Here is a 25,212-nt window from a genome sequence, read left to right as displayed (position 1 = left end):
TTTTAAAGGTGGAAAATATGGAGCTAAGCGGTGCACCCGGTGACATCACTGACAGCAGCACTGACGGCAGTGACAAAGACTATTTCCCTGACTCCTCTGAGGCGGACAGTTTGGAAGACAGCAGCGGGGATGAGCGGGCCCGTCATGGGACACATATGCTGGCTGAGGGTCACTCTGCTATCAAAGATTCTCCAATTTCTGGCCCAGGTTTCTGCTCCTCAAAAAAAAAACACGCTGTGACAGTCCAGGTACTTACCAAAAAATGTGATGGCTCAAAGGTGTATAAAAAAAAGAACTATTGTCTATGGTGCGAGAAGCCATTCTCAAAAATTGCAAGGCACGTGGAGGCCATCCACCACGATGAGCCTGAGGCAGCCCGGGCACTGAGCTACCCAAAGTGTTCAAGGGAAAGGCGGCTACAGCTTAACCTGATTCGCAACCGGGGGAACTTTGCCCATAATGCCGGGGTTCTACGTGAGGGCTGCGGTGTCCTACTTCCATGCAAGCAGCCTGGTGAAGCTGTGGCTCCCCAAGACTTCATGCATTGTGCATATTGCCAGGGCCTTTTCTCAAGGCAACACCTTTGGCGTCATGTGAAAAGGTGCCCGCTGAAAAAAGGTCCTGCCAACACCAAACCAGGCAGGACCAGAGTGCAATCCCTCTGTGCTTACGCCACTCCCGTTCCACCGGGTGTTGGGAAGGGCCTCTGGAAGGTGCTGTGTGATATGATTCACGATGATGTGGTACAGGTAATAAAGGGTGACCCTTGCATCATGCAGTTTGGTCTCCACCTCTTTAACCGGCATGGTTCGGATGTCAGTAAGCATGATTATATACGGCAGAAGCTCAGAGAGGTGGGGCGACTGTTACTGCATGCCAGGATGGTTAGTCCTCTGAGGAGCATGGCAGAGTTCATCTGCCCTGCAAACTTCCTGCAGGTCATAACTGCCGTAAGGAGCCTGGCCGGCTATGCTGAATTGACGAATACCTATAAGGTTCCCTCACTGGCCCTGAAAGTGGGCCATAGCCTCCAAAAAATATCTACCATGGTTGAGTGCCAGGCACTTATGGAGGGCCATGCCCCGACCGTGGAGAGCGCACGGAGCTTCCAAAAACTATACAAGGCAAGGTGGAGCGAGATGATCTCGGCTGCTGCCCTCAAAACCCTAGAGGAGCAAAAATGGAACACCCCCCCCCTTCTACCTTTCACTGATGATGTAAAACAGTTGCACCTTTATCTCACTGACAGACAGCGGGAATACCTAGAGGATTTGTCCACTCACCCGACCACAAAGAAGTGGTTGCTGCTGGCCAAGGTAACCCTCACACAACTAATCCTATTCAACCGACGTAGGGAAGGTGAGGTCTCAAAGATGAAGCTTTGCTCTTTTGCATCTCGGCACACAGCTGATTTACAGGGTGATGTGGCGCTGGCCCTGTCAGAGCCAGAAAAGAGGCTATGTCAGCACTTCACACGCATTGAGATTCCTGGTAAGAGAGGCAGGAAAGTCCCTGTCCTCCTGTCCCCTTGCATGCAGAGGGCATTGGAGCACCTCACAGAGAAAAGGGTAGAGTGTGGTGTCAGTCCTGACAATGTATATATGTTTGCAAGACCCTCCGCCTTGTCACACCTCAGAGGATCCGACTGCATTCGACTCTATGCACGGGCATGTGGAGCCAAGCATCCAGAAGCTCTCTCCTCTACCAGGCTTCGGAAACATGTGGCCACCCTTTCGAGGGTGCTGAACATGAGTGACACGGAGATGGATCAGCTGGCCGATTTCCTAGGGCACGATATCCGGGTGCACCGCCAGTACTACCGCCTCCCTGAAGGTACCCTGCAATTGGCAAAAATTAGCAAACTCTTTGTGGCACTCCAGCAAGGTCGATTGGCTGACTTTAAGGGACAAAGCCTGGAAGAAATCTCCATTGATCCCAATGGTAAGTAGCATGGTCCCTCACCCGACTGGTTGTTCCATGGGCTGACAGTCTAAGGGGGAAACTGTGACCGGGGATCTCTGTTTATCTTTGTATTTCCAGAACCAATCCCGCTAGCCAGTGATGAGTCTGATGATGAGCCAGAGGTGGAAGCTGGAGCAGTGCATGTGGAGGAGGGAGATGCCAGTGCACTGAAAGTGATGGAGAGGCATGCACCCATGGCTACTAAAGGTGTGTGTCCATCAAATTCATTGGGTGGCTTGGGCTGGCGGTGAGTTTTTGGTTGACTGATCTCTTCCCTGTCTTGCATAGGTGATTGCATGGGCTCTAAAAAGAAACCGTGGAGCAGAAAAGAAGCAGCAGCAGTTGAGAGACACCTGATGAGATTCATCCTCTCCTGCAAGGTCCCCGGCAAAAAGGATTGTAACGCCTGCCTCGGCGCTGAGGAGCAGGCTCTGAAGGCTAGGAACTGGCTGTCAGTCAAGTACTACATAAAAAACCGAATAACTGCTATCAAGCGACAGTGTACAGCCTGAATAAAATTTATGTTGGTCCAACCAAGGCGTCTTTTTTATTTACTGTGGTGAAACCATTTAGTGGTCATAGCAAAGGGTGTACCCACATGGTTAGGAATACCTGAGTAGGTCCCAGTGAGGCATAGGGAGTACCCACATGGTTAGGAAAAACTGACTAGGTCCCGGTGAGGTATAATGGTGTCCGGTTTCTGTCACCAAGCTATACGGCACATGCGCGCCGGGTGATATGATATAGATACCCACCAGCAGGCACGGTTTGCTGATCAAGCTGTTTGGGCAATGGGAAGCAGGCGTCCCCATGATGGACAAACCAGTCATGGGTCCTGAAAAGGTCACAAAAACAAGTATGCATGTGTGTGTGTGTGTGTGTGTGTGTGTGATCTAGTGATGTGGTAGGGTAGAGATATATTAATGTCAGTGGGGGAGCTAGGGTGTCAGTTTATAGGAATATATACACCCATGGGTGGAGCTAGACACGCCCCCTCAACGGCGCGCCGCGCGGCGCATTCTGCTGCAATCTCCCTGAAAGTATTTTTCAAAAGTAGGGAAGTATATTTCAGCACAGGATTGGGTATAGGGGAGGAGGACGGAGCCTGTGCTGTTTCCGAAGTTAACACTTTGGTATCCAAGTTCCTACAGCTCCACCTATACCCACTGTTCCAGTGTCCCCCATGGACTGAGAGAAAAGGATTTATGCCCTCTCACAGTTTTTCTGTAAGAACATGCTAAAGCTGTGACATGGTGCAATAGGTTTTTGTTTTTTTTGCAGCACAGTATAGTCATCAGTGCATGTGAGTGGAGTGCAGTGTACAGTAGGGATCAGTGTATGTATTTGGAGTGCAGCACATACACCGAACACAGCATACAAGAATCAGTTCATGTATGTGTTGTGCAGTGTATAACCAGTACAGCATACAGGGATCAGTGTATCTACTGTATATGAAATGCATTACATACACAAATTACCTTATACTGTACAGGGATCAGTGCAGTCACTGCAGTGTATACAGAGTACAGTAAGGATCAGTGCATGTATATGGAGTGCAGTGGAGAGTGATGCACACATAAAGTACAGAGGTCAGCCAGCAGCTTCTATCTATATTGACTTGAGTGCAATGGGAGAGCTGCTGGAACCCCGCCCTGCGTTGTGTACGGTGGCCGGGGTGGGACAAGCCGGCTTGTGACGTCACGCAGCCCCTGCCCAGCCGCAGCTGTCACTGTGCCCGAAACACCCGGATCCGGCCTGAGGTGCGACCCTGGGGATGGGAGGGAGAATGGCGGAGGACCATGGTGGGGTGTATGAAGGGCTGCAACCTAGGTGCACAGAGCAGGGACACGCAGGGCCTTGGGTAGCAGTGAGGGATGCACGAACCCCAGTGCACATACTCAGTCATCAGGTGTAGAACACAGGCCGGGCTTGACTGGTGTGTACAATGACTGCATGCTCCTATCCTGTTATTTCATCATTGTGCTGAGTGTACCTGCGGTATTGCATGGCGGATGATTCATTACAGGCATTTAAACCTCAAGAATACATGTGTGTGTGTGTATAATACTGACCTTACAATTCCTATACCTGTGTGTGATAATGACCCTGCACTTCCTATACTTATGTGTGATAATGACCCTACACTTCCTATACTTATGTGTGATAATGACCCTACACATCCTATACCCATGTGTGTTATACTGATCCTACATATCCTCTACGTGTGTGTTATACGGACCCTACACATCATCTACCTGTGTGTGTTAGACTGAGCCTACACATCCTATACGTGTTTGTGTGTTATATTGAGCCTGCACATCCTATATGTGTGTGTTATACTGAGCATACACATCCTATACCCATGTGTTATACCCATCCAACACATCCTATACGTACATGTGTATAATAGTGATCCTGCACATCTTATCTGTGTATTATACTGAGCCTACATATCCTATACCTTTTGTGTGTGTTATACTGACCCTACACATCCTATACATGTTTGTCATGCTCATTTTACACATTGTTATGCACTATACACATCCTGAAAATGTTATGCCCACCCTACACATCTCATTCCAGTGTGCCATGTCTATGCTGACCCTACACTTTATACAAAAGGATGCTGACTCTCAATATTTAGTAATCATTTATTTTTATAAAGAACCCATACATCATGTGCCTGTACTGACCACACACATCCTATAACTATAAAAGTATCATTCCATGTAGCCCACTCCACACACTTTATAATGATGTTATTCTATTCTGAGTTTATAGATTTTATTGCTGTAGCATTCTGTATTGACCAAACTAATCCTATACATTGTATCATTTTATACTACTGATCCGCAACATCTACTAATGGTATCTTGTTAGATTAACACCATGTTCCACACTGATTCCATGAAGCCTATAATTGGAATAAATCCATATTGATCATGTTCTAACAGTAAATTATGCAGTTTGGGTATGGGATGCTGGCGTCTGGGACCCTGGCGGTCAGAATCCCAACGCCGGCAGCCCGACAGGGCTACGATACCGACACATGTTGTGTAAGTATCCTAACCTTCCCTCCCCACACCCTAAACCTAACCCTCCCACTAACCCTACTACTTGCCTTCGTAATGCTGGCACCGGGATTCTGACTGGGATTCACTCTCATGAAACTATCCAGTGTGTAAAGCTACTGTAGGTACAATCTATAAGATTATCTGTCCAATCTGGCTGGCTGGAACGAAAATTTGGTAATGTACAGGTCAAATTGGTTAAATCAAATGGATTTAACCGATTTGTCTTAACAACCATTTTGTATATTTTCCACTGTTTGGGACTTCTGTAGCAGTAGGGTGATGCAGATGTTTTTTTAGGTTTGCTCGTTGAAGACAGTGCTCTTTATGAAAGAAACCTAGGAACTAAAGGGGCCTATCCACTAGGCGACCTGAAAGACTGAACGTCTAGCGTTCAGACCTTCAGGTCGCTGAGGTATGGTACCCGCACTGAACGGCGTTCACTGAACATCATTCAGTGCAGGATTCCGACCTCCTATCTCTGAACATGCCGAACCTGACGAGCGTCGTCAGGTTGACGGGCATGTTCAGTAGATAGTCGGGGTTGGCAAGGACCCAGCGTGCACGCGCATCGCTGGTCCTTGCCGGCTATCCATTACACGACTTTGTGAACAATGCAACCAAAACCTCCTGGTTTTGGTCGGATAGTTCACAAAGTCGTGTAATGGATAGGCCCCTTAAGTAATCCTTTCTTTTGCTTCTCTACTCCTTCCTTAATTTTCCATTCCCTAGGTAGCTGTTGCCATCAGTCAGCATGATGCCGTTTACATGTACCTGCTTCAAATCTCTCAATGCTTCAGCCCCCAGATTGATCTCAGCCTGCTCCTGCAGCCTGGCTATCTACAGCTCATTGGTCCAATCTGTCTAGCAAACACAGTTGAACTGGTACCTGGCTGACTATTAGTTTCCTGCTTTCCCGGGGCTATTTAAAAGACAATCAGAGCCCCTTTTGAAGTACATTCTTCCTTCAACAATTCCAGGTGGCAACACTAGGGGCTGAAATCTTTCAGTTTATGCCTGAGCCAGTATGTACCCATTTTGTTGTACAGTGTTTGGACCATCTTTATTTTGGGGAGTTAGGCGCAAGTATCTCAATTTCTCCGACCCAGGGCATATCCAATTGGTGCAAATTTACCAGAAATCTCGCACCTGCTGGGTTTTTCCCGTAGCTACAAGATTTTTGGTATTCAATTGGGTGCAGGGTTTTGATTTTCCTTTTTTTTTTTAAGTACCTCCAGAGCAGGTCCAATTTTTCCTAAAATCCATATTTTAAGGAAAAATTGTCAGCACTTGGTCTCGGAACCCTTTAGACATCAAACCTAATGAGTAACCAATTAGAAGTTCCAATTAGCTTAAGTAGTCCTTAATTACTCTGCCCCTGCACCTCCTTCTCTTCTCCAGCATCGCAGACAGCTTCCATGGACTAACCCTGCACCCGACTAAGCCTAACCTTGCACTAACACTACACTACGCCCAACCCTGTACCCGCTCCCCGCACACACTAACTACACTACACTACTGCCGCTAACCCTGCACCCACTCCCCACCCACACTACACAATACTACACTACCCTAACCCTGCTCTCAGCATCGGCAGCTGTCCACTGCTGCTCACCCTGCACCTGCTCTACACACACACTCTACAATACACTACACTACACTACCCTTAACCCTGCTCCCACTCACCGCACACAGCTGCGACTATCGGGCGCAGGCTGAGTGGAAAAAAAAATCCCCTTCTGTGGGATTTTGCTTGCAAAAAACCCGGCAACCAATTTCTTTTAATTGGATACCGCATGTATCAGGAGCTGCGCATACCTGCGGTAATCCAAAATTGGTTGCAAGGTCCGTGTAATTTTTTGCAGGCAAAACCTTTTGGCCAATTGGAAAAATGCCCTTAGAATCTACTTGGGCCAAGGCACTAATCCAGTCCAGGGGGTATATGTAATAGGCTGCAGACTTCAAGCATCGACGAGTGAAGTGCGAGACTGCCCAATGTTTTAAAGTAGCAGTCAAATCTTGGCCATAAGACACTACTGCCAAAACCGTTAATTTACGCAGCAAAAGCTTTTCTCATTCTTCAGACGCTAAATGTGGGACCATTCTTTAAGGTCTGAGAATGGGTGAAGCATGCCCTTCTATCCTTTTAAATAGGAACAACCCAAGGCAGGTAACAGTTGTAAGAAGTTCCTCATTTTGGTGACTTCTGGTTGCATTCTGTGTCCATCCTCTGGTTACTCATAGTTGTCTGTCAGGGTTATTTGGATTCATCAGAGATCACTCCAGTCCATGTTTTTTATTTCTTGTGTTCTTAGAAACCTAGGCGCTGATCCTTATGTGGGAGCTAAAGCAAAAAAATTTACTTTGTAACTGGAATAAACCATTTTGCAATGCAAGGGGGTGTGACACAGTCGGGATAGGGGTCCCTCTCCTGGGGTAGATGGACTCCCTCTTTACAGACACAGCAGCTGTAGAAACAGGATACAAGTCTGGGGTTCTCGTACTAACTGGTCGGCGCCAGTTTTTATTGTGCCAAATGAATAAAACATAAACGAAACATGAACATAAGTCCTAGCCCGGCTGGGCACTAGCTACACAGCAGATTCCCTCTCTATAATAATGGTAGGGCCTATTGCCCTCACCATCAACAAAACACGTGCACAGAACTTACAAGGAAAGTAACCAAGTGTCTCTGAACAGGCTAGTCTGCCTGCTCTCCCAGGTGTGAGACCCTCAGCCACAAACAAACCAAGCTTATATTAGCCATTTCCAGCTGCAAGCCCTAATGAGCCTGTTACCAGGCTGAAAGGCCCAAAACCTGGAGTGGCCTGTGGATGGAGCCCTCCCTCTCCTCACATCCACACCCCCAGGACCCAAACCGGCTTTTCCAAAAGCCGACAGTCTGGTCTGCTTACAAAACAGACTCCTCCTGGGGGTTTTTAGAACACATAGGCCAAAAACCTAGGACAAATGTACCTGCCATTGACCACTTTACCAGTGTTTCTATCACATATCCCCCCCTTTGTTTCGACCTGTGGGGCGGAACAACCGCAGCCCCCAAACAATGGACACGTGACAAAGCATCTGCATTGGCCAGCTGGCTTCCTGGCCTGTGTTCTACCGTAAATGTAAAGGTTTGTAATGCCAAGAACATCTCGTTATTCTCGCATTACTGTCCTTGTTTTCTGACATCCACTTCAGAGGGGCGTGGTCAGTGATCAATCTGAACTTTCTTCCCACCAAGTAGTACCTGAGAGTCTCTAACGCCCACTTTATGGCCAATGCTTCTTTCTCGACCGAAGCATAGTTTTTTTCATGTATGTTTAATTTCCGGCTTATGGTGTTCTTCACCCTCTTTGCTTTGGGACAGGACCGCTCCGATGCCTACATCTGACGCATCGGTTTGTACAACAAACTCTGTCAAAATCAGGGGTCATCAGTACTGGTTGGGTACATAACACTATTTTTAACTCCTGGAAAGCCTTCTTTGCTTCAGGACCCCATTCCACCATGACTTTCTGTTTGCCTTTGGTAAGGTCAATCAGTGGGACTGCAGTGGTGGCAAAATTGGGTATAAACCTCCTATAATACCCAGTGATCCCTAAGAAGGCTCTCACCTGCTTTTTATTCAGGGGTCGTGGCCAGTTTTGGATTGCCTCAATCTTATTGAGCTGTGGCTTTATCAAACAATGGTGTACCCAAGATGTTTTACTACTTCCATCCCCAGACAACAGTTTTTTGGGTTGGTTATCAAACCTCCCTTATAGATGGAGTCCAACACTGCTTGTACTCTGGGCAAGTGAGACTGCCAATCAGAACTATGAATGACCACATCATCCAGATAAGCAGCAGCATACTGTCTATGGGGCCTTAGAATCCTATCCATCATTCTTTGAAAGGTAGCAGGTGCCCCATGTAGCCCAAAGGGCAACATTTTGTATTGAAACAACCCCTCTGGTGCAGAAAAAGCTGTCTTTGGCGTTCTCAGTTAACGGCACTTGCCAATACCCTTTGGTTAAGTCAAGAGTAGTTAAATATCTAGCTGTCCCCAGCCTTTCAATTAGTTTGTCCACCCTAGGCATAGGGTAGGCATCGAACTTTGACACTCTGTTCAATTTCCGGAAGTCATTGCAGAATCGCACACTCCCGTCGGGTTTTGGAATGAGCACAATGGGACTTGACCACTCACTATGCGATTATGCAATTACACCCATCTCTAACATTTTTTTAATTTCCTTCGACAATGATTCTCTTTGGGCTTCTGGTAACCTATAGGGCTTAGATTAGCCTTAACCCCTGGGTCAGTGATTGTCATGTTTAGGTTTTCCCTAGTAGGTCAGAAAACAGCACCCTATTTCTGATCAGAAATGCCTTAACTTCCTGCTGTTGACTGGCTGACAGGGTTTTTGCCACTGTCACTTCGGATACCATGGGCCCTGGGATTACTGGAGGGGCTCGGATGGCTGACAGTGCTGTTCTATCCTTCCAGGGTTTTATGAGATTTACATGGTATATCTGTTCTGGCTTTCTTTTCCCCGGCTGGTAAACTTTATAATTGACCTGCCCCACTTTTTCTAAGTATTCAAAGGGTCCTTGCCATTTAGCCAAAAGTTTACTTTCTACTGTGGGAACCAACACTCTGTCCCCAGGAGCAAAGTTGCGTAAGCGAGCATTGCGGTTGTATACCCTCTGCTGTGCTTGTTGGGCCTATTCCAAGTGCTCTCTTACTATCGGCACCACAGCAGCAATTCTTTCTTGCATTTGAGAAACATGCTCAATAACTGTTTTATATGGACTGGACTGCCCCTCCCATGTCTCTTTGGCAATGTCAAGTAACCCCCTTGGATGTCTCCCGTACAATAAATAAAAAGGGGAAAACCTTGTGGAGGATTATGGCCTCTTATGGCCAACAGCAAATAATGTAACAAATAATCCCAATCTCTACCATCTTTGTCCACTACTTTCCTTAGCATGTGTTTTAAAGTTTTATTAAACCTCTCCACTAACCCATCGGTCTGGGGATGGTACACAGAGGTTCTTAATTGGTAAATTTTAAACAGGCTGCATAACTCCTTCATGATTTTTGACATAAGTGGGGTACCTTGTTCAGTCAGGATCTCCTTAGGTACTCCCAACCTGCTAGAGACCTGGACGAATTCTCTAGCAATGGTCTTGGTTGACGTATTGCGTAATGGTATCGCTTCAGGGTACCTGGTAGTGTAATCCATTATCACCAGAATATATTGATGGACCCGGGGAGATTTCATTAATGGCCCAACCAAATCCATAGCTATTCTTTCAAACGGAACATCAATAATGGGTAACGGAACCAGGGGACTTTTGAAATGTGGCCTTGGAGCATGATACTGACATTCAGGGCAGGATGCACAATAGTCAGATACCTCTTTATGGACCCCGGGCAAAAAAACCTCTGCACATTCGCTCAGTAGTTTTCTCTACCCCTATGTGGTCTGCCGTTATATGACCATGGGCCAGATCTAATACTGTTCTTCTGTATGCTTTGGGAACTATTGTTCCACAACATCTTCCCCCTTTTTAGTCACCTGATACAACAAATCCTGACATACTGCCATGTGAGGATATGACAAAGGACTATCGGGGTCTATGGGTTTACCATTTATCACCTTGACATTCTCCCTGGCTTTTACCAGAGTAGGGTCATTCAACTGCTCCACAGCAAAGACCTCTCTCCTGACCTCAAGATCAGGCAGGCGGTCCACGGGCTCAATAACACACCCCACCTCAGTGGGAGGCACACCAGTTGGTGAGCCACCATCACGCTCCGCATTCTCTAGTTTGCCAATCATAAAAGGGAACATCTCTGACTCTGCTACTACGTTAGTAACCCTCTCAAACAAGTCAGGGTGATTTACCTCTGTGCAAAATCGGCTTTCCCACAACTTCCAGAAGTGAGCAAAGTTTCTCCCCAATATTGCATCATACATTAAGCTCTGTACCAAACCCACAGAGACTATCGCGGAACCACATGGTGTTTCTATGTTCAATTCTGCAGTAACATAATACCAGGTATCCCCATGTATATGCAGGTCACACCAACAGTTTTCCCCTTATGCTTCAAGGGGTTCACCAGTTCAGCTTTCATACGTGTAACCAGGCTACCAGAATCTAACAGAGCCTCTACTCGGTTGCCTCCTACAGTGAGTATACACATGTGCTTATCTGTCTCAACCTGCCGGTCAGCAGTACAGGCTGATTGTGCAAAGAAAGATATCCTGCGGTTGACATCAGCAGTATCACATTGCATAGGTTCAGAGGTAAGTGAACAATTAGCCGCAATATGGCCAAAACCATCACATCGAAAACACTGAATCACACTATTATCTAATCTTTTACAGGGTACGAACCTTCCTGGCCTGGCTGGCCCGTCTCCAGGTTCCACACCCCCAGTCTTGAGTATATTCCACCACCCAGCACCCTTCTCCCCTTGAACAGTCTTACCAGTGTCAATGGGAGTTCACCGATGTGCCATCGGGGCTCGGTGGGGCACACTCATCAGCTCCTCAGCCGCTACGTACCTCTCCACCATTTCAACTAACTGGTCTGTGGACTTAGGGTCTGCATGGCTCACCCACTTGTGCAGAGTTGCAAGTAGCGATCGCAGATACCGGTCCATCACGACTTTCCACGATCTGTGGTCCTGTCAGCGTCTCGGGCTGTAGCCATTTTGTGGTTAGATGGACGAGATCATGCATCTGTGAGCGTGGAGGCTTTTCTATTTGGAACTCCCAGCGGTGCACTCGTTAGGTACGAACAAATGAGGTGACTCCCAATCGAGTTAGGATCTCCCGTTTTAGTTTTACATACTCCTTTGCATCAGCCAGGCACAAATCATAGTAGGCCTTTTGTGGTTCTCCAGACAGGAAGGGTGCCACAAGACTTGCCCACTGTTACTTGGGCCAACTCTCCCTTTCTGCGGTTCTCTCAAACGCCGTGAGATACGCCTCCACATCATCACTTGAAGTCATCTTCTGTAAAAAATTACTGGCGCGTATGGAGCGAGTGTGGGTTGGAGGGTCAGCAGATGCATCTCCAGACCGGGCTACTAGGTGTTGTACCACCTCTTTTATGGCCTGGCTGTTTTTCGCTAAAGCCTGGCGGTTTTCCGCTAAGGCCTTGCGGGTTTCCTCGATGGTGACTTGTTGTTGCCTCTGGGTGGTCTCAAAGGCCAATAGTTGCACCCTGGTGGATTCCTGCTGGATTTTGTTTGTTTCCTGCTGAGCTGCCGTAGCTTGGAGCAAGGCCTTTACAACGTCCTCCATGTTGTCTTTAGGGGTAGGCTGAAAGCAGAACCTGGCCTCTCTGAGCATCTGCTGACGCCACCCTCATGGATTTCACAACTTCGTGTCTGTCCCTTTTAAATTTTAAAGGAAAATTTTTCTTGCTGCAAACTTCAGTGTGTGCCCACATTCTCCACCAATTGTGACACAGTCGGGATAGGGGTCCCTCTCCTGGGGTAGATGGACTCCCTCTTTACACACACAGCAGCTGCAGAAACAGGATACAAGTCTGGTGTTCTCGTACAAACTGGTCGGCGCCAGTCTTTATTGTGCCAAATGAATATAAGCGTAAACGAAACATGAACATAAGTCCTAGCCTAGCTGGGCTCTAGCTACACAGCAGATTCCCTCTCTATAATAATGGTAGGGCCTATTGCCCTCACCATAAACAAAACATGTGCACAGAACTTACAAGGAAAGTAACCAAGTGTCTCTGAACAGGCTAGTCTGCCTGCTCTCCCAGGTGTGAGACCCTCAGCCACAAACAAACCCAGCTTATATTAGCCATTTCCTGCTGCAAGCCCTAATGAGCCTGTTACTAGGGTGAAAGGCCCAAAACCTGGAGTGGCCTGTGGATGGAGCCCTCCCTCTCCTCACATCCACACCCCCAGGACCCAAACCGGCTTTTCCAAAAGCCCAGTCTGGTCTGCTTACAAAACAGACTTCTCCTGGGGGTTTTCAGAACACATAGGCCAAAAACCTAGGACAGATGTACCTGCCATTGACCACTTTGCCAGTGTTTCTATCACAGGGGGTACACACACATTTACTGTTTTGCATGCAGAGTAAATACTGGCTGCTTTTGCATGTAGCCCAAATGCTGGACAGCTTTATTTTTACTCTGAAATCTAGATTTGAGTTTGGATGCACCCCTCTCGCATCTAAATCTTTCTGCACATTTAAAATTTTCCCCACCTGCAGTGCAACATGGTTTTACCCAGGTGCAAAGTTACTTGCTTTTTGCTTTGCTCCGACCTCAGAATCAGGGTGCATAAATGTTATTTACTTGAAGCATTCAAAAGATGCTGGATGATACGGACATCTGACCTGTCCAGGGTCATCAGAGGGGTCAAGTTTTTACTTCTGCTTCCCAAGTAGGACAGTTTTTTGAGTGGACTGAAGTCCTGTTATAAGTTGTTTCCGAATAAGCGATTCTAGATCGAGTTAGTTTAATTGATAATACAGGCAGAGAGGAAAGATGTTCCTGGATATAAGGGATTTCTACCTCCATATCCTCCTCCCTAAGGTCCACCAGTATTGTCTCTGCATTGCTTTGCAGGGAACTAGCTTATAGTACTCTGCAGTGCTCCAAAGGTTTGACTGGCGAAATTATAAAGCGTTCTAGTTGCTACTAACTCCATTGACTTCCATGGTGTTTCTGGACTTTGTTTTGCCTTTTCTTCACCAAGTGTTTCTCCCACCTTCTAGACAAAACTTGCTTTCTACAGGAGCCAATATCTGCACTTATGACCAGCCCATATACTCCCACCAATACTATATTAGTGTATTGACCTTAGAACAGTGCTCTAAACACAATTCTCTGAGCACTTCATTCATAATGAATTTCTCTTTTAGTTGAACTGGTCTGTCTTAAAAGTTCCATCCATTTATCTTACAAGATGGATTCCTTCCTGAGATGATGGCTGGATATCACCCATCTGATGATCTAGAACTTCTCAGTTTGTGTGTGGCCTCCCGTGATAGTGATTTTTCCTTTTCACCATGCCCTTGATAACTTGGTTTGCTCAGATGTCCATTTTACCAATAATTGTTATAGAACTCAGCCTTCTAGTGGGCCCTAAGCATCTGGACATTTCTTGGTAAGGACCAAGAGGTCATTGTCTACACATGGACAATGCTACCATGGTGACTTATCTGAGACATCAAGAAGTAGTAACCAGTCCATTAGGGAAGCATCTTGCAGAATACTTTGTTCTGACCTACATTCTGCAGGTGGGCGACTTGAAGGCAGACTGTTCGATCAGCCAATGCCTAGACTGAAGCCAGTACACTTGTGTAGTTCTAAATCTGTTTGCATGCAAGACTAGAGGTTGTTCCGTATCTGTTTTATTTAGTCCATATTTTCAACTTGCCTCAAGATTTTTTTTTTTCTCCGTGCTCCTCCCCCTTCTTGCAGTCTTTCTGTTTTGTAAGGGCTAACAGGTGCCTTTGATAACTTGGCTCTTGAAGCTATGATGATTATGAATAAGGGCCTTGCCGTTCCAGTTACTGAGGTTCAGTTCAACCTACTCTTTAATGCATGTCTCTTATTTAATTCTTCTCCTTTCCTTGTAGCCGAGGAAGGTGCAAAGGCCCTATTTCTACTTCAGGGTCCATAGGGTATCCACAGGATACCTTGGGGTATAGGTGTGACGTCAGTCGCAGGGCACCAAAGAGTTAAGCTTTCAGCCTCCCAGGATGCACTAGGTCCCCCTCCTATACCCCGCCCCCGGGCCAAGGCACCTCAGTTTAGTTTGGTGCCCGGCCGGAGTCGGGTGCACCTGTTGGAGTGGGGGCTAGAAGAGCCCCTGAAGCTTTTTCTTCATGCAGCTGTGGCTGCACATCTGGATGAACAGCATGGACAGTCAGTCCTGACGTCCATGCTGTCTTCCCTACACCCCGCCGGTACCAGAACGCCGGTACTGATCCGGGGATGCTGGTGGGCGTCTGGGGTCACAGCTAGCGGTGACCCCAGATGCTCCGGACCATGGCCGGATTCAAGGGGGACAGAGGTAAGCAGCGGGGTCCCGCGGTGGGTCCCCGCTGATCACATGGTCCTAAGTCCCCAGGCAGGGGGCTCCCTGGGGACTGGCTGCAGCGTGGAGCCAGGCGACCAACCTGCGCTTCCACTACCCCCTGGGACAGCGGACCGCAGCAGAGCGGTAGCGCTGCGGCGTCCCAGGGGTTAAATGCATGCCAGGGGAGCGCGCCTTCCCTGTCTCACAGCCGGCGCCTCCCCCGCTGCACACAGCCCTCTCTGCATGCTGCCGACTGGTCCTGTGGCAGCGCTCCTCCCCCAGGCCAGCCTCCTCTCTGCTCCTCGGCGGCCATCTTCTCCAGAACGCATGGTGAACGCTGCTGGAAGCGCTGGACGGAAGCATCGTGGTCTGGGTCCCCCCGCATACCTCTCCTCCGCTGTGGTCAGGTCTGTGTATGCAGCGCTGTGTCCTACCAGGCCCTGTGTCTGTGTAGTTGAGTGATCAGCGCTGTTAGTGCAGGAATTGTTATTTTTCTGCATTGTATGTGACTGTGCTAGCGCTGCTGCCTGTAATCTTTTCTTCTCTAAACTGTCAGCTTTATTACTGTCCCTGTTCTTTCTGCTAAAGCCCTTGCGGTGCGGTGCTGCAGGGTGGTCTCTCGCCTATTTAATACTTAATTGGTGAGAGAGGTCACATACGTGGTGCCATCATGTCTGAAAGTGATTTTCCCCTCCGGCTACAGTGTACCACGTGCAAAGTACCGTTAGCGGAGGGGGAGGGTAGCGCGGAGGGCCTTTGCCGGCAGTGTTTGTCCATGGCGCGGCCTATTACGGTTACAGCACCGGTACAGGAGCCGCCCTGGGCTTGTTTCGCTCAGGCGTTAACAGCTTTAGTGGGCCAGTTAGCTCCGCAGCCCGCGTTTACTCCGATGGGTTTGTCCCAGCAGTCTGTGGTGTCGTCACCCATGCAGGGGTTCCCACGACAATTGGTGGTACCCCACAGTCTCCCTATTTCCCCGCTCCCGGGTTCTCAGGAGCCAGCGTGGGTTAACTCCCTGACGAGTTCTGTACAGCACTTGTCGGATGTGTTGCAAGGGGAGTCTGTGATGCGGTCTCATAAAAGGCCGGTGGCGTCTCTGTCCGCTCCTTATGAGGATGACGAAGGGACGTCTGATGATGGGGAGATTCTAGATCCTTACGATCAGGAACCTCTCCATACTAAGGACGCTGATGCTAAGTCCAAAGTATATATTCCTGGACTTATTCGGGCGGTCCGCACAGCCTTGGTGATTGAGGACGAAGTTCCCCCAGCGGCTAAATCTAAGTATGCCTTTTTCAAAGATGTGAAGGGCGATGCCACAGTCTTTCCTCTTTCGGGTCAGTTGGTGGACCATTTAGAGGAGGCGTGGAAACAACCTGGCAAAAGATACCAGCCGCAGAGACGCCTGGCGGTGGCTTATCCGTTCGCGGATAATTATTTTGCGAAGTGGGAATCCCCTCCACAGGTGGATTCTCACGTGACCCGTCTTGTCCGTAGTGCCACATTGCCGATGCCATCCATGTCCTCCCTTAAGGATGCTACGGACCGCAAGGTAGAAATCTGCCTGAAGTCCGCTTATTCCCTTGCAGGGGGGGCAGCACGGCCGGCTATGGCCATTTGCTGGGTTGCCAGAGCGATGGAGCGCTGGGCGGATTCATTAGAGGCTTCTTTTGAATCCGACTGTCCGGCCGATCAGGCGGAGTTGATTGGCAATCTCCGTGATTCGGCCACCTACATCAACGAGGCGGCTCTAGACATTAGTACTCTGGTGTCTAGAATTTCTTCAGCAGCGGTAGCTGCTCGTCGCACCTTGTGGCTGCGATCCTGGAAGGCGGACGCAGATTCCAAGAAAGGTCTGGAAGCGTTGCCGTTTACCGGAGAAGTTCTCTTCGGTCCGGATCTGGATAATATTGTGGCCACGCTGGCGGCAGCCAAATCTGCCTGTCTCCCGTCGGCCGCTGCTGCTCCTGGTTCGGGACCATCGTCCTTTCGGTCATCTAGGGCCCAGGGCAGGCCCAAACCACAGTCGTTTCCTCGACAGGCTGGCCCTAAGAAATCGGTCAAGCCCCGGAAGCAGGCATGGAGTACCAGACGTCCGGCCCCCAAGCCAGATGACAAGCCTGCGGCCTGACGGTCCGGGCCTCCCTTTGGGGGATCCCAGGGTGGGAGGCCGCCTGCTACAGTTCGCCCAGTGTTGGTCGACCACTACGACAGACACTTGGGTTCTGGAGGTGGTTTCCCACGGATACGCCCTCTCCTTCCGGCACAGACCCCCGGCTCGCTTCTTCACCACGGGTCTCCCATCAGACCGGAACAAGGCTACGGAGCTGCGGAAGGTATTGCACACTATGCTCCAGGCTGGAGTTATAGTGGCGGTTCCATTCTCCCAGAGGGGCCAGGGTTTCTATTCAAATCTATTTTTGGTACAGAAACCCAATGGGTCATATCGTCCGATTCTCAACCTCAAAGCACTCAACAAGTCTTTGCGGGTCCCGAAGTTTCGGATGGAGACCCTACGGTCCATCATTCTGGCGCTGGAACCTGGGGACTACTTGGTGTCATTGGACATACAGGACGCTTACCTGCATGTCCCTATTCTTTGGCGCCATCAACAGTTCCTCAGGTTTGCAATCAGCAGCGACCACTTCCAGTTTCGGGCGTTACCTTTTGGCCTGGCAACAGCACCACGTGTTTTCACCAAGGTGATGGCGGTCATGGCGGCTTCTCTGCGGCTGCAGGGAGTCCGCATGTTGCCGTATTTGGACGACCTGTTATTGGTGGCAGGATCTCCAGAGCTCCTGTTACGCCACTTGGACCTGACCATTGCACTGCTGCAACGGCACGGCTGGCTAATCAACTGGCAGAAGTCCACTCTAATCCCGTCTCGGAGGATTCTGCATCTTGGAGCCTTATTGGACTCGGGACAGCAAAGGATCTTCGTGACGGAGGACAAGATCTCTGCTTTACAGTCAAGGGTGCGCAGTTGTCTGCACAGCCGCCGGGTGTCCTTACACTCGGCGATGAGGTTACTGGGCTCCATGGTGTCGGTGTTCGACATGGTGGAATACGCCCAGTTTCACTCCAGACCTCTGCAGCACCTGATCCTGTCCAAGTGGAACGGGCTGACTCAGTCTCTGAAGTCCCAGACGATTGTGCTCACCCAGGAGGTTCGCCTGTCCCTTACGTGGTGGTTACAGACGACCCACCTCAACAAGGGACGTCCGTTCTGGGTTCCAAATTGGGTCCTGTTGACAACGGACGCCAGTCTTCGGGGCTGGGGAGCAGTTTCGGGTCCACACTTGTTCCAGGGCAGGTGGACGCCGACAGAAGCGGAGCTTCCAATAAATATCTTGGAACTCCGTGCGGTCTTCAATGCTCTCCAGCAGGCACAGCGGTTTCTCCAGGGTCGCCCGGTGCAGGTCCAGTCGGACAATGCTACCACCGTGGCCTACATAAACAGGCAAGGAGGAACTCGCAGTCGGGCGGCTCTCGTAGAGGTCTCTCGGATCCTGGTTTGGGCGGAGCGCAATCTTCCGGCCATATCAGCGGTCTTCATCCCGGGAGTGCTCAATTGGGAGGCGGACTTTCTAAGTCGCCAGGACGTTCATCCGGGGGAATGGTCCCTGCACCCGGACGTTTTTCAACTACTGGTGGACAGGTGGGGTCTTCCAGAAATCGACCTCATGGCGTCCCGGCACAACAACAAGTTGCCGGTGTACGGGTCTCGCACAAGAGACGAAGGGGCGTCTCTGGTGGATGCTCTGTCCGTCCGGTGGACGTTCCGGTTCGCATACCTGTTCCCTCCGGTCTCCCTTCTTCCACGGGTAATCCGGAAATTCAAACAGGAAGGAGGGACGCTCCTGTTGATAGCTCCCGCGTGGCCCAGACGGCACTGGTTCTCAGACCTTCAGGGTCTGTCCGTGGACATTCCTCTGCGGTTGCCGCTACGACCGGACCTTCTGTCTCAGGGTCCTTGCCTTCACCCGGACCTGACTCGGCTGTCTTTGACGGCGTGGCTGTTGAGACGGCCATGCTGAGGTCCCGGGGGTTTTCCAGCTCTGTGGTGCGTACCATGTTACGAGCTCGGAAACCGTCTTCCGCGAGGATATACCATCGCGTGTGGCATACGTTCTTCCAGTGGTGTCGACCGAGAGGTTATGCACCGCGGGAGTTTCGTCTGTCTCGGATTCTCGCCTCCCTGCAAGCGGTACTAGATCATGGGCTTCGCCTTGCTTCTTTGAAGGTACAGGTTTCGGCCCTATCGGTCTGGTTTCACCGTAGGATTGCTACAATCCCGGATGTGCGCACCTTTATGCAGGGTGTTCTCCGCATTCAGCCGCCCTTTGTTCCACCTGTGGCGCCTTGGGATTTGGCTGTGGTCCTGAGGGCTCTCCAAGGACCGCCGTTTGAACCACTGGGCTCAGTGGATCTTAAATGGCTAACAGCTAAGACTGTTTTCCTTCTGGCCATTGCTTCGGCCAGACGTGTTTCTGAGTTAGGGGCTCTTTCTTGTAGACCCCCTTTCTTGGTTTTTTTATGGGAACAGGGCAGTGCTCCGCACTCGGCCCGAGTTTCTTCCCAAAGTTGTTTCCCAGTTTCATATTAACGAGGAAATAGTTGTTCCGGCCTTTAACTCACCGGGTCTTTCCGTGGGTGAGGCCTCTTTGGATGTTGTGCGGGCCTTAAGGACTTATGTTGACCGCACTTCTTCGTTTAGGAAGTCGGACGCTTTGTTTGTCCTCTTTGGCTTCCGTAAAAAGGGTTGGCCTGCTTCAAAGCAAACTTTGGCAGCCTGGATCCGTATGGCTATTTCTGAAGCTTATCTTCATGAAGGCCTACCGGTCCCTCCTTCTCTGAAGGCTCATTCCACTAGGTCTGTGGGTCCTTCGTGGGCAGCTCGACGTGGTGCCTCGGCAGTTCAGATCTGCAAGGCTGCTACGTGGTCTTCTGTCCATACCTTCGTGAGGTATTACAGGTTTGACACCTTCGCCTCTCAGGATGCTTCCTTCGGGCGGCGGATTCTCCTTTCTGCACAGGAGCGTCCCCACCCTTAAAGGATACTGCTTTGGGACATCCCCAAGGTATCCTGTGGATACCCTATGGACCCTGAAGTAGAAAATATGAGATATGGTAAGAACTTACCCTTGTTATCTCTATTTCTACGAAGTCCATAGGGTTCCACAGGACTCCCGCCCTGTCGCACCTGTGCTGCAGATGGGCTTTGCTCTGGTCACCGGTTTTCCGTCTCCCTCTGGTGAGAATGTGATTCTTGTATGTGTCCAGATCTTTGTTCTCTCTCTTCCTTCTCCTCCTCCGGCCTATGGCTTGGTAACTAACTGAGGTGCCTTGGCCCGGGGGCGGGGTATAGGAGGGGGACCTAGTGCATCCTGGGAGGCTGAAAGCTTAACTCTTTGGTGCCCTGCGACTGACGTCACACCTATACCCCAAGGTATCCTGTGGAACCCTATGGACTTCGTAGAAATAGAGATAACAAGGGTAAGTTCTTACCATATCTCATATTATTTTGAGGAAAAGTCCATTTATTTATTTATTTATTTTTTTTTCAAACTGGTACTTGAGGAAACTAATAAGACACTTGGGCATATGGAACAATAGTGGAGTGAGTTTGGGTTGTCAGTAAATTGGCCCATACAACAAATCAGAAAGTATGGAGGTATGAGATGCATGTCTTGAAGACTGACTGGTGAAAAGATGATAGAAGAACATGGAAAGCTAGGCCAGTGAGAAGAGATTGGCATAGGATTTGAATGAGAGTGGATGGTAGGAAAGGTGAAGCTGTAGAGTACTACAGTTAACTGATAGTACTTCGGTATTGAGATGTGGATGGCAGGAAGAGCAGTGAGAGTGAGAAAATTGAAGGGAAGCGCTGTACAGTGAGATAAGGTTGGCAGGGATATATTTTGGTCAGCGTGTGACAGCTATTGGGGAGACAGAACATTTATTCAGTCCACTAGCACCATGCTCATAGTACTCCTTTATTTTTTGCCTCTTTTCACATCTGGAAATGCCAAGCTGGTAACAGTTTGTAAGCAGAGGTCTGTTTGGGATGTCTCTAGCTTGCACCAAACTTCCGGATTTAAATTTTATTACATGCTGATGAGGTGGACAAAGTCTGAGAAGCATCCAACAACCGGCAGATATTCTGCTTGTTCCTTACCGTACATGGGTTTCAGTACCACAGAAGTACATGGCTACAGAGTAGCTTTCTTCTAACATATGAACTGCCTGACATGTTAAATACAAAGCTGGACAGCAGCTATACGGTTGTTTTCTCTCCTCAACTCACCACACTGCTATATGTTTCAGGATGAGATCTCGGTGAGTGAGGACAAGCCGGATATGAATGACAGCACATGGGTAGATAAGTCGGGGAGCCCCAGTGAGGACGAGAAGATGAGGAGCCCTCAGAATGTGCCAGGACCCGAGGATGGTGAGTGATACGCATATATAAATATATACTGTAAACATGCAGTGTTGGTATAGTGTAGTGTATCCCATTTCCACAAGCCCCTGACAGATGACTGTGACTTGTCAGTTAATTTGGGGAGGTAAGGGTTACACCATGTCTGGAATGTGAAGGAGGAAGAGGTCAGGGTTACCAAGGGGTGTGTTGCATCTGGATGAGCTAGATTGTAAAAGGTAAATAGACATATTCCAATATAGGTCAAAGATCGTTTCTATGGAGTTTGGGCCGGCCTATATTTCAATTGAGATAGTGTAGTATGAAGGAAGAGAGCACCGGGTGTCAGCTGCAGACAAACACAGATGAATAAGCTATGGTGACACAAAAAGAAAGCTACTATACTGTGGTGATAGTGTCAGAGTTTTGTCTTAAGACTGTAGTAATATGAGGAGGGTATTGTTTGTATGCTGTGGTAATAGGAAGAGATCAGTGCTTATATATTGTGTAGGTAGGAAGAGCGCTGCTTGTATGCTATGGTAATAGGAAGCGAGCGCTGCTTCTATGCTGTGGTGGTAGGAAGAGCGCTGCTTGTATATTGTGGCGGTAGGAAGAGTGCAGCTTGTATGCTATGGTAATAGGAAGAGAGCGCTGCTTGTATGCTGTGGTAGGAAGAGTGCTGTTTGTATGCTGCTGTGGTGGTAAGAAGAGAGCGCTGCTTGTATACTGTGGTGGTAGGAAGAGAGCGCTGCTTGTTCTATGGGCGGGAAGAGAGCGCTGCTTGTATGCTGTGGTAATAGGAAGAGAGCGCTGCTTGTATGCTGTGGTGGTAGGAAGAGTGCTGCTTGTATGCTATGGTAATAGGAAGAGAGCGCTGCTTGTATGCTGTGGTAGGAAGAGCGCTGTTTGTATGCTGTGGTGGTAAGAAGAGAGCGCTGCTTGTATACTGTGGTGGCAGGAAGAGAGCACTGCTTGTATATTGTGGTGGTAGGAAGAGAGCACTGCTTATTGTATAGATAGGAATAGAGCTTGTATACAGTGGTAATAGGAAGAGTGCTGCTTGTATGCTGTGTTGGTAAGATGAGAGCGCTGCTTGTATGCTGTAGAAATAGGAAGAGAGTGCTGCTTGTATGTATGCTGAAGGGATAAGACGAGCTCTACTTGTACACTGGTGGTACGAAGATTGCTGGTTTTACACTGTGGTTGTATGAAGAGAGTGCGGCTTGTATGCTGTAGTAATAGGAAAAGTACTACAGCATTTGTATTTTATAGCGGTGTGATTGTGGGCTTTGCAGAGTGTACATGGTTGTGCAGTGTGTATGTTCTGGAAACACAGGTCAAATATATACAGTAAAGGTAATTTTTGTACAAAAATATTCCCCTGCTATTCATTTCTGTTTATACAAATGTGCGTATCCACCCACCTCGCACATACATAGGTGCACGGTAACAATTCACTGTGGGAGCTGCCCTGCTAAGGTTGCAATCCTTTTTTTTTTTTTTTTTTTTATACAGGATTGCAGGTCTAGCTGCAATCCCTCATGGTGGGAACAGTGAAAATGTCACTACAAGGTCCATCCCTCTGACATTAGACAAAGTACAAAATAAAACTTAATTAAATAAAACTTTACTTTTCACCTAACATACTCCTTGATTCAGCCTCAGTTCACATGTTACTATGTAACTGAAGGTCTTTTGTGTGTTGAATAATTTTTGTACGTGGGTATAGATGCCTGTACTTACACCAAATTTACCTGCATTTTAATATTTTGGACAGAGTTCAGTTACCTGATCAACTGTAATAATCCAGTCCCTATGTAGAGAGAGAGGGTCTCTGCAACCACCAGCTACCCAGGCAATGCTTCTGCAAATTTTCCTCTCCACCTCTTAAATTTGATTGAAATATCTTGTCCAATAAAAGAAAATCTGCACCATTGCGGCCTGCAGACTCTGCATATGCGCTGATTGGGCACAATTGTCAGGATTCAATAATTAACCCTTAGTCACTCACTTGATATGGAAGAGAAGATCAAAATGGCCTGTTGCTAGGCCTAGTAAGTTAGAGTTGTCTGGACATGTCAAGGACTATAAGTGGGGACTGTAGTATTTTCCAGCGATAGGAGAATGTTAAGTTGGTCATGGGTACATTTTATGTGACTGTAGCCAATACTTTATTTACTATATGATAACAAGTCACAAAAGTGGGGGGGTGGGAGAAGACAGGAATATACACTAACATTCAAAAGTGTTAGAACACCCCTAATTTTTCTGTTTTTTTGTGAAATGCTATCGCCAGGTGCAGGATACATGCAGAGGGGTGAGAGATGTCACTGCTGACTACAGGATAGATGCAGAGAGTTGTGGGGTGCAGGGTAGATGCAGAGAGGTGAAATGTCATCACCAGGTGCAGGATAGATGCAGAGAGGTGAAATGCTATTGCCAGGTGCAGGATAGATGCTGAGAGGTGAAATGCTATTGCCAGGTGCAGGATAGATGCTGAAAGGTGAAATGTCATCACCAGGTGCAGGATAGATACAGTGAGTTGTGGGGTGCAGGGTAGATGCAGAGAGGTGAAATGTCATCACCAGGTGCAGGATAGATACAGTGAGTTGTGGGGTACAGTGTAGATGCAGAGAGGTGAAATGTCATCACCAGGTGCAGGATAGATGCAGTGAGTTGTGGGGTGCAGGATAGATGCAGAGAGGTGAAATGCTATTGCCAGGTGCAGGATAGATGCTGAGAGGTGAGAGATGTCACTGCCAGGTTCAGGATAGATGCAGGGAGGTGAAATGCTATCGCCAGGTGCAGGATAGATGCAGAGGGGTGAAATGCTATTGCCAGGTGCAGGATAGATGCAGAGGGGTGAAATGCTATCGCCAGGTGCAGGATAGATGCAGAGAGGTGAAATGCTATCGCCAGGTGCAGGATAGATGCAGTGAGTTGTGGGGTGCAGGATAGATGCAGAGAGGTGAAATGCTATTGCCAGGTGCAGGATAGATGCTGAGAGGTGAGAGATGTCACTGCCAGGTTCAGGATAGATGCAGAGAGGTGAAATGCTATCGCCAGGTGCAGGATAGATGCAGAGAGGTGAAATGCTATCGCCAGATGCAGGATAGATGCAGAGGGGTGAAATGCTATCGCCAGGTGCAGGATAGATGCAGAGAGGTGAAGTCATCATTGGTTGCAGGATATATGCAGAGAGGTGAAATGCCATCACCAGGTGCCTATCCTGTACCCCACAACTCATTGCATCTATTCTGCACCTGGTGGCAACATCTCTGCATCTATCCTGTAATCGGCAGTGACATCTCTCACCCCTCTGCAACTATCCTGCAGCTGGTGATCGCATTTCTCCTGCCGACTACATCCCTCTATGGGTTGGGTATGATAATGTACTTACCCCAATGGCAATTATACTAGCAACACGCATACCATCCTAGCCTACCCGGGCTCCCAGATTAACCTTCCCCCCTATCGATTTTGCACTTGGGGACACACTCACACTCCATTAATGAGGGTTTGAAGTTTGTATTCAAAAGGTAAATTGACACAATATAAACAATTACAGTTTAACAATTATGTTATATGACTGCAACAATATTATCTTTTATTTGGATAAACCTTTAGATTGAAGTGAAAAGATACACCCATTTTTTATGTTGTGAAAAATGTAATTAATATTAAATATCATTATTAGAAAC

General features: G+C 48.5%; 2 protein-coding genes across 4 annotated transcripts in view; both read left to right on the top strand.

Annotated features, from left to right (window-relative positions):
* LOC148534292 (uncharacterized) overlaps positions 1-2,802 on the top strand; it is a 16,328-nt gene extending 13,526 nt beyond the window's left edge. The window contains exons 2-4 of the mRNA XM_088466989.1: positions 208-1,941; positions 2,041-2,169; positions 2,251-2,802. Of these exons, the coding sequence (XP_088323115.1) occupies positions 208-1,941; positions 2,041-2,169; positions 2,251-2,474 (2,087 nt within the window). The 3' untranslated portion in view covers positions 2,475-2,802. The remainder of the gene's footprint in view (positions 1-207; positions 1,942-2,040; positions 2,170-2,250) is intronic.
* A 788-nt stretch (positions 2,803-3,590) lies between these two features.
* The window catches only part of NOL4L (nucleolar protein 4 like), a 46,027-nt gene continuing 24,405 nt past the window's right edge, over positions 3,591-25,212 (top strand). For 2 of the 3 annotated variants that reach the window (XM_088467165.1, XM_088467164.1), the window contains exons 1-2: positions 3,591-3,722; positions 21,418-21,541. In XM_088467165.1, the coding sequence (XP_088323291.1) occupies positions 21,451-21,541 (91 nt within the window). In that variant the 5' untranslated portion in view covers positions 3,591-3,722; positions 21,418-21,450. Of the gene's footprint in view, positions 3,723-3,749; positions 3,899-21,417; positions 21,542-25,212 lie in introns of those variants that run through there. The other variant, XM_088467162.1, reaches the window with a different exon arrangement.

Source organism: Taudactylus pleione, unplaced genomic scaffold, assembly GCF_031769625.1.
Source record: "Taudactylus pleione unplaced genomic scaffold, aTauple2 ptg000069l, whole genome shotgun sequence".
Taxonomy (NCBI): domain Eukaryota; kingdom Metazoa; phylum Chordata; class Amphibia; order Anura; family Myobatrachidae; genus Taudactylus; species Taudactylus pleione.
This window is presented reverse-complemented; position numbering and strand designations above follow the sequence as displayed.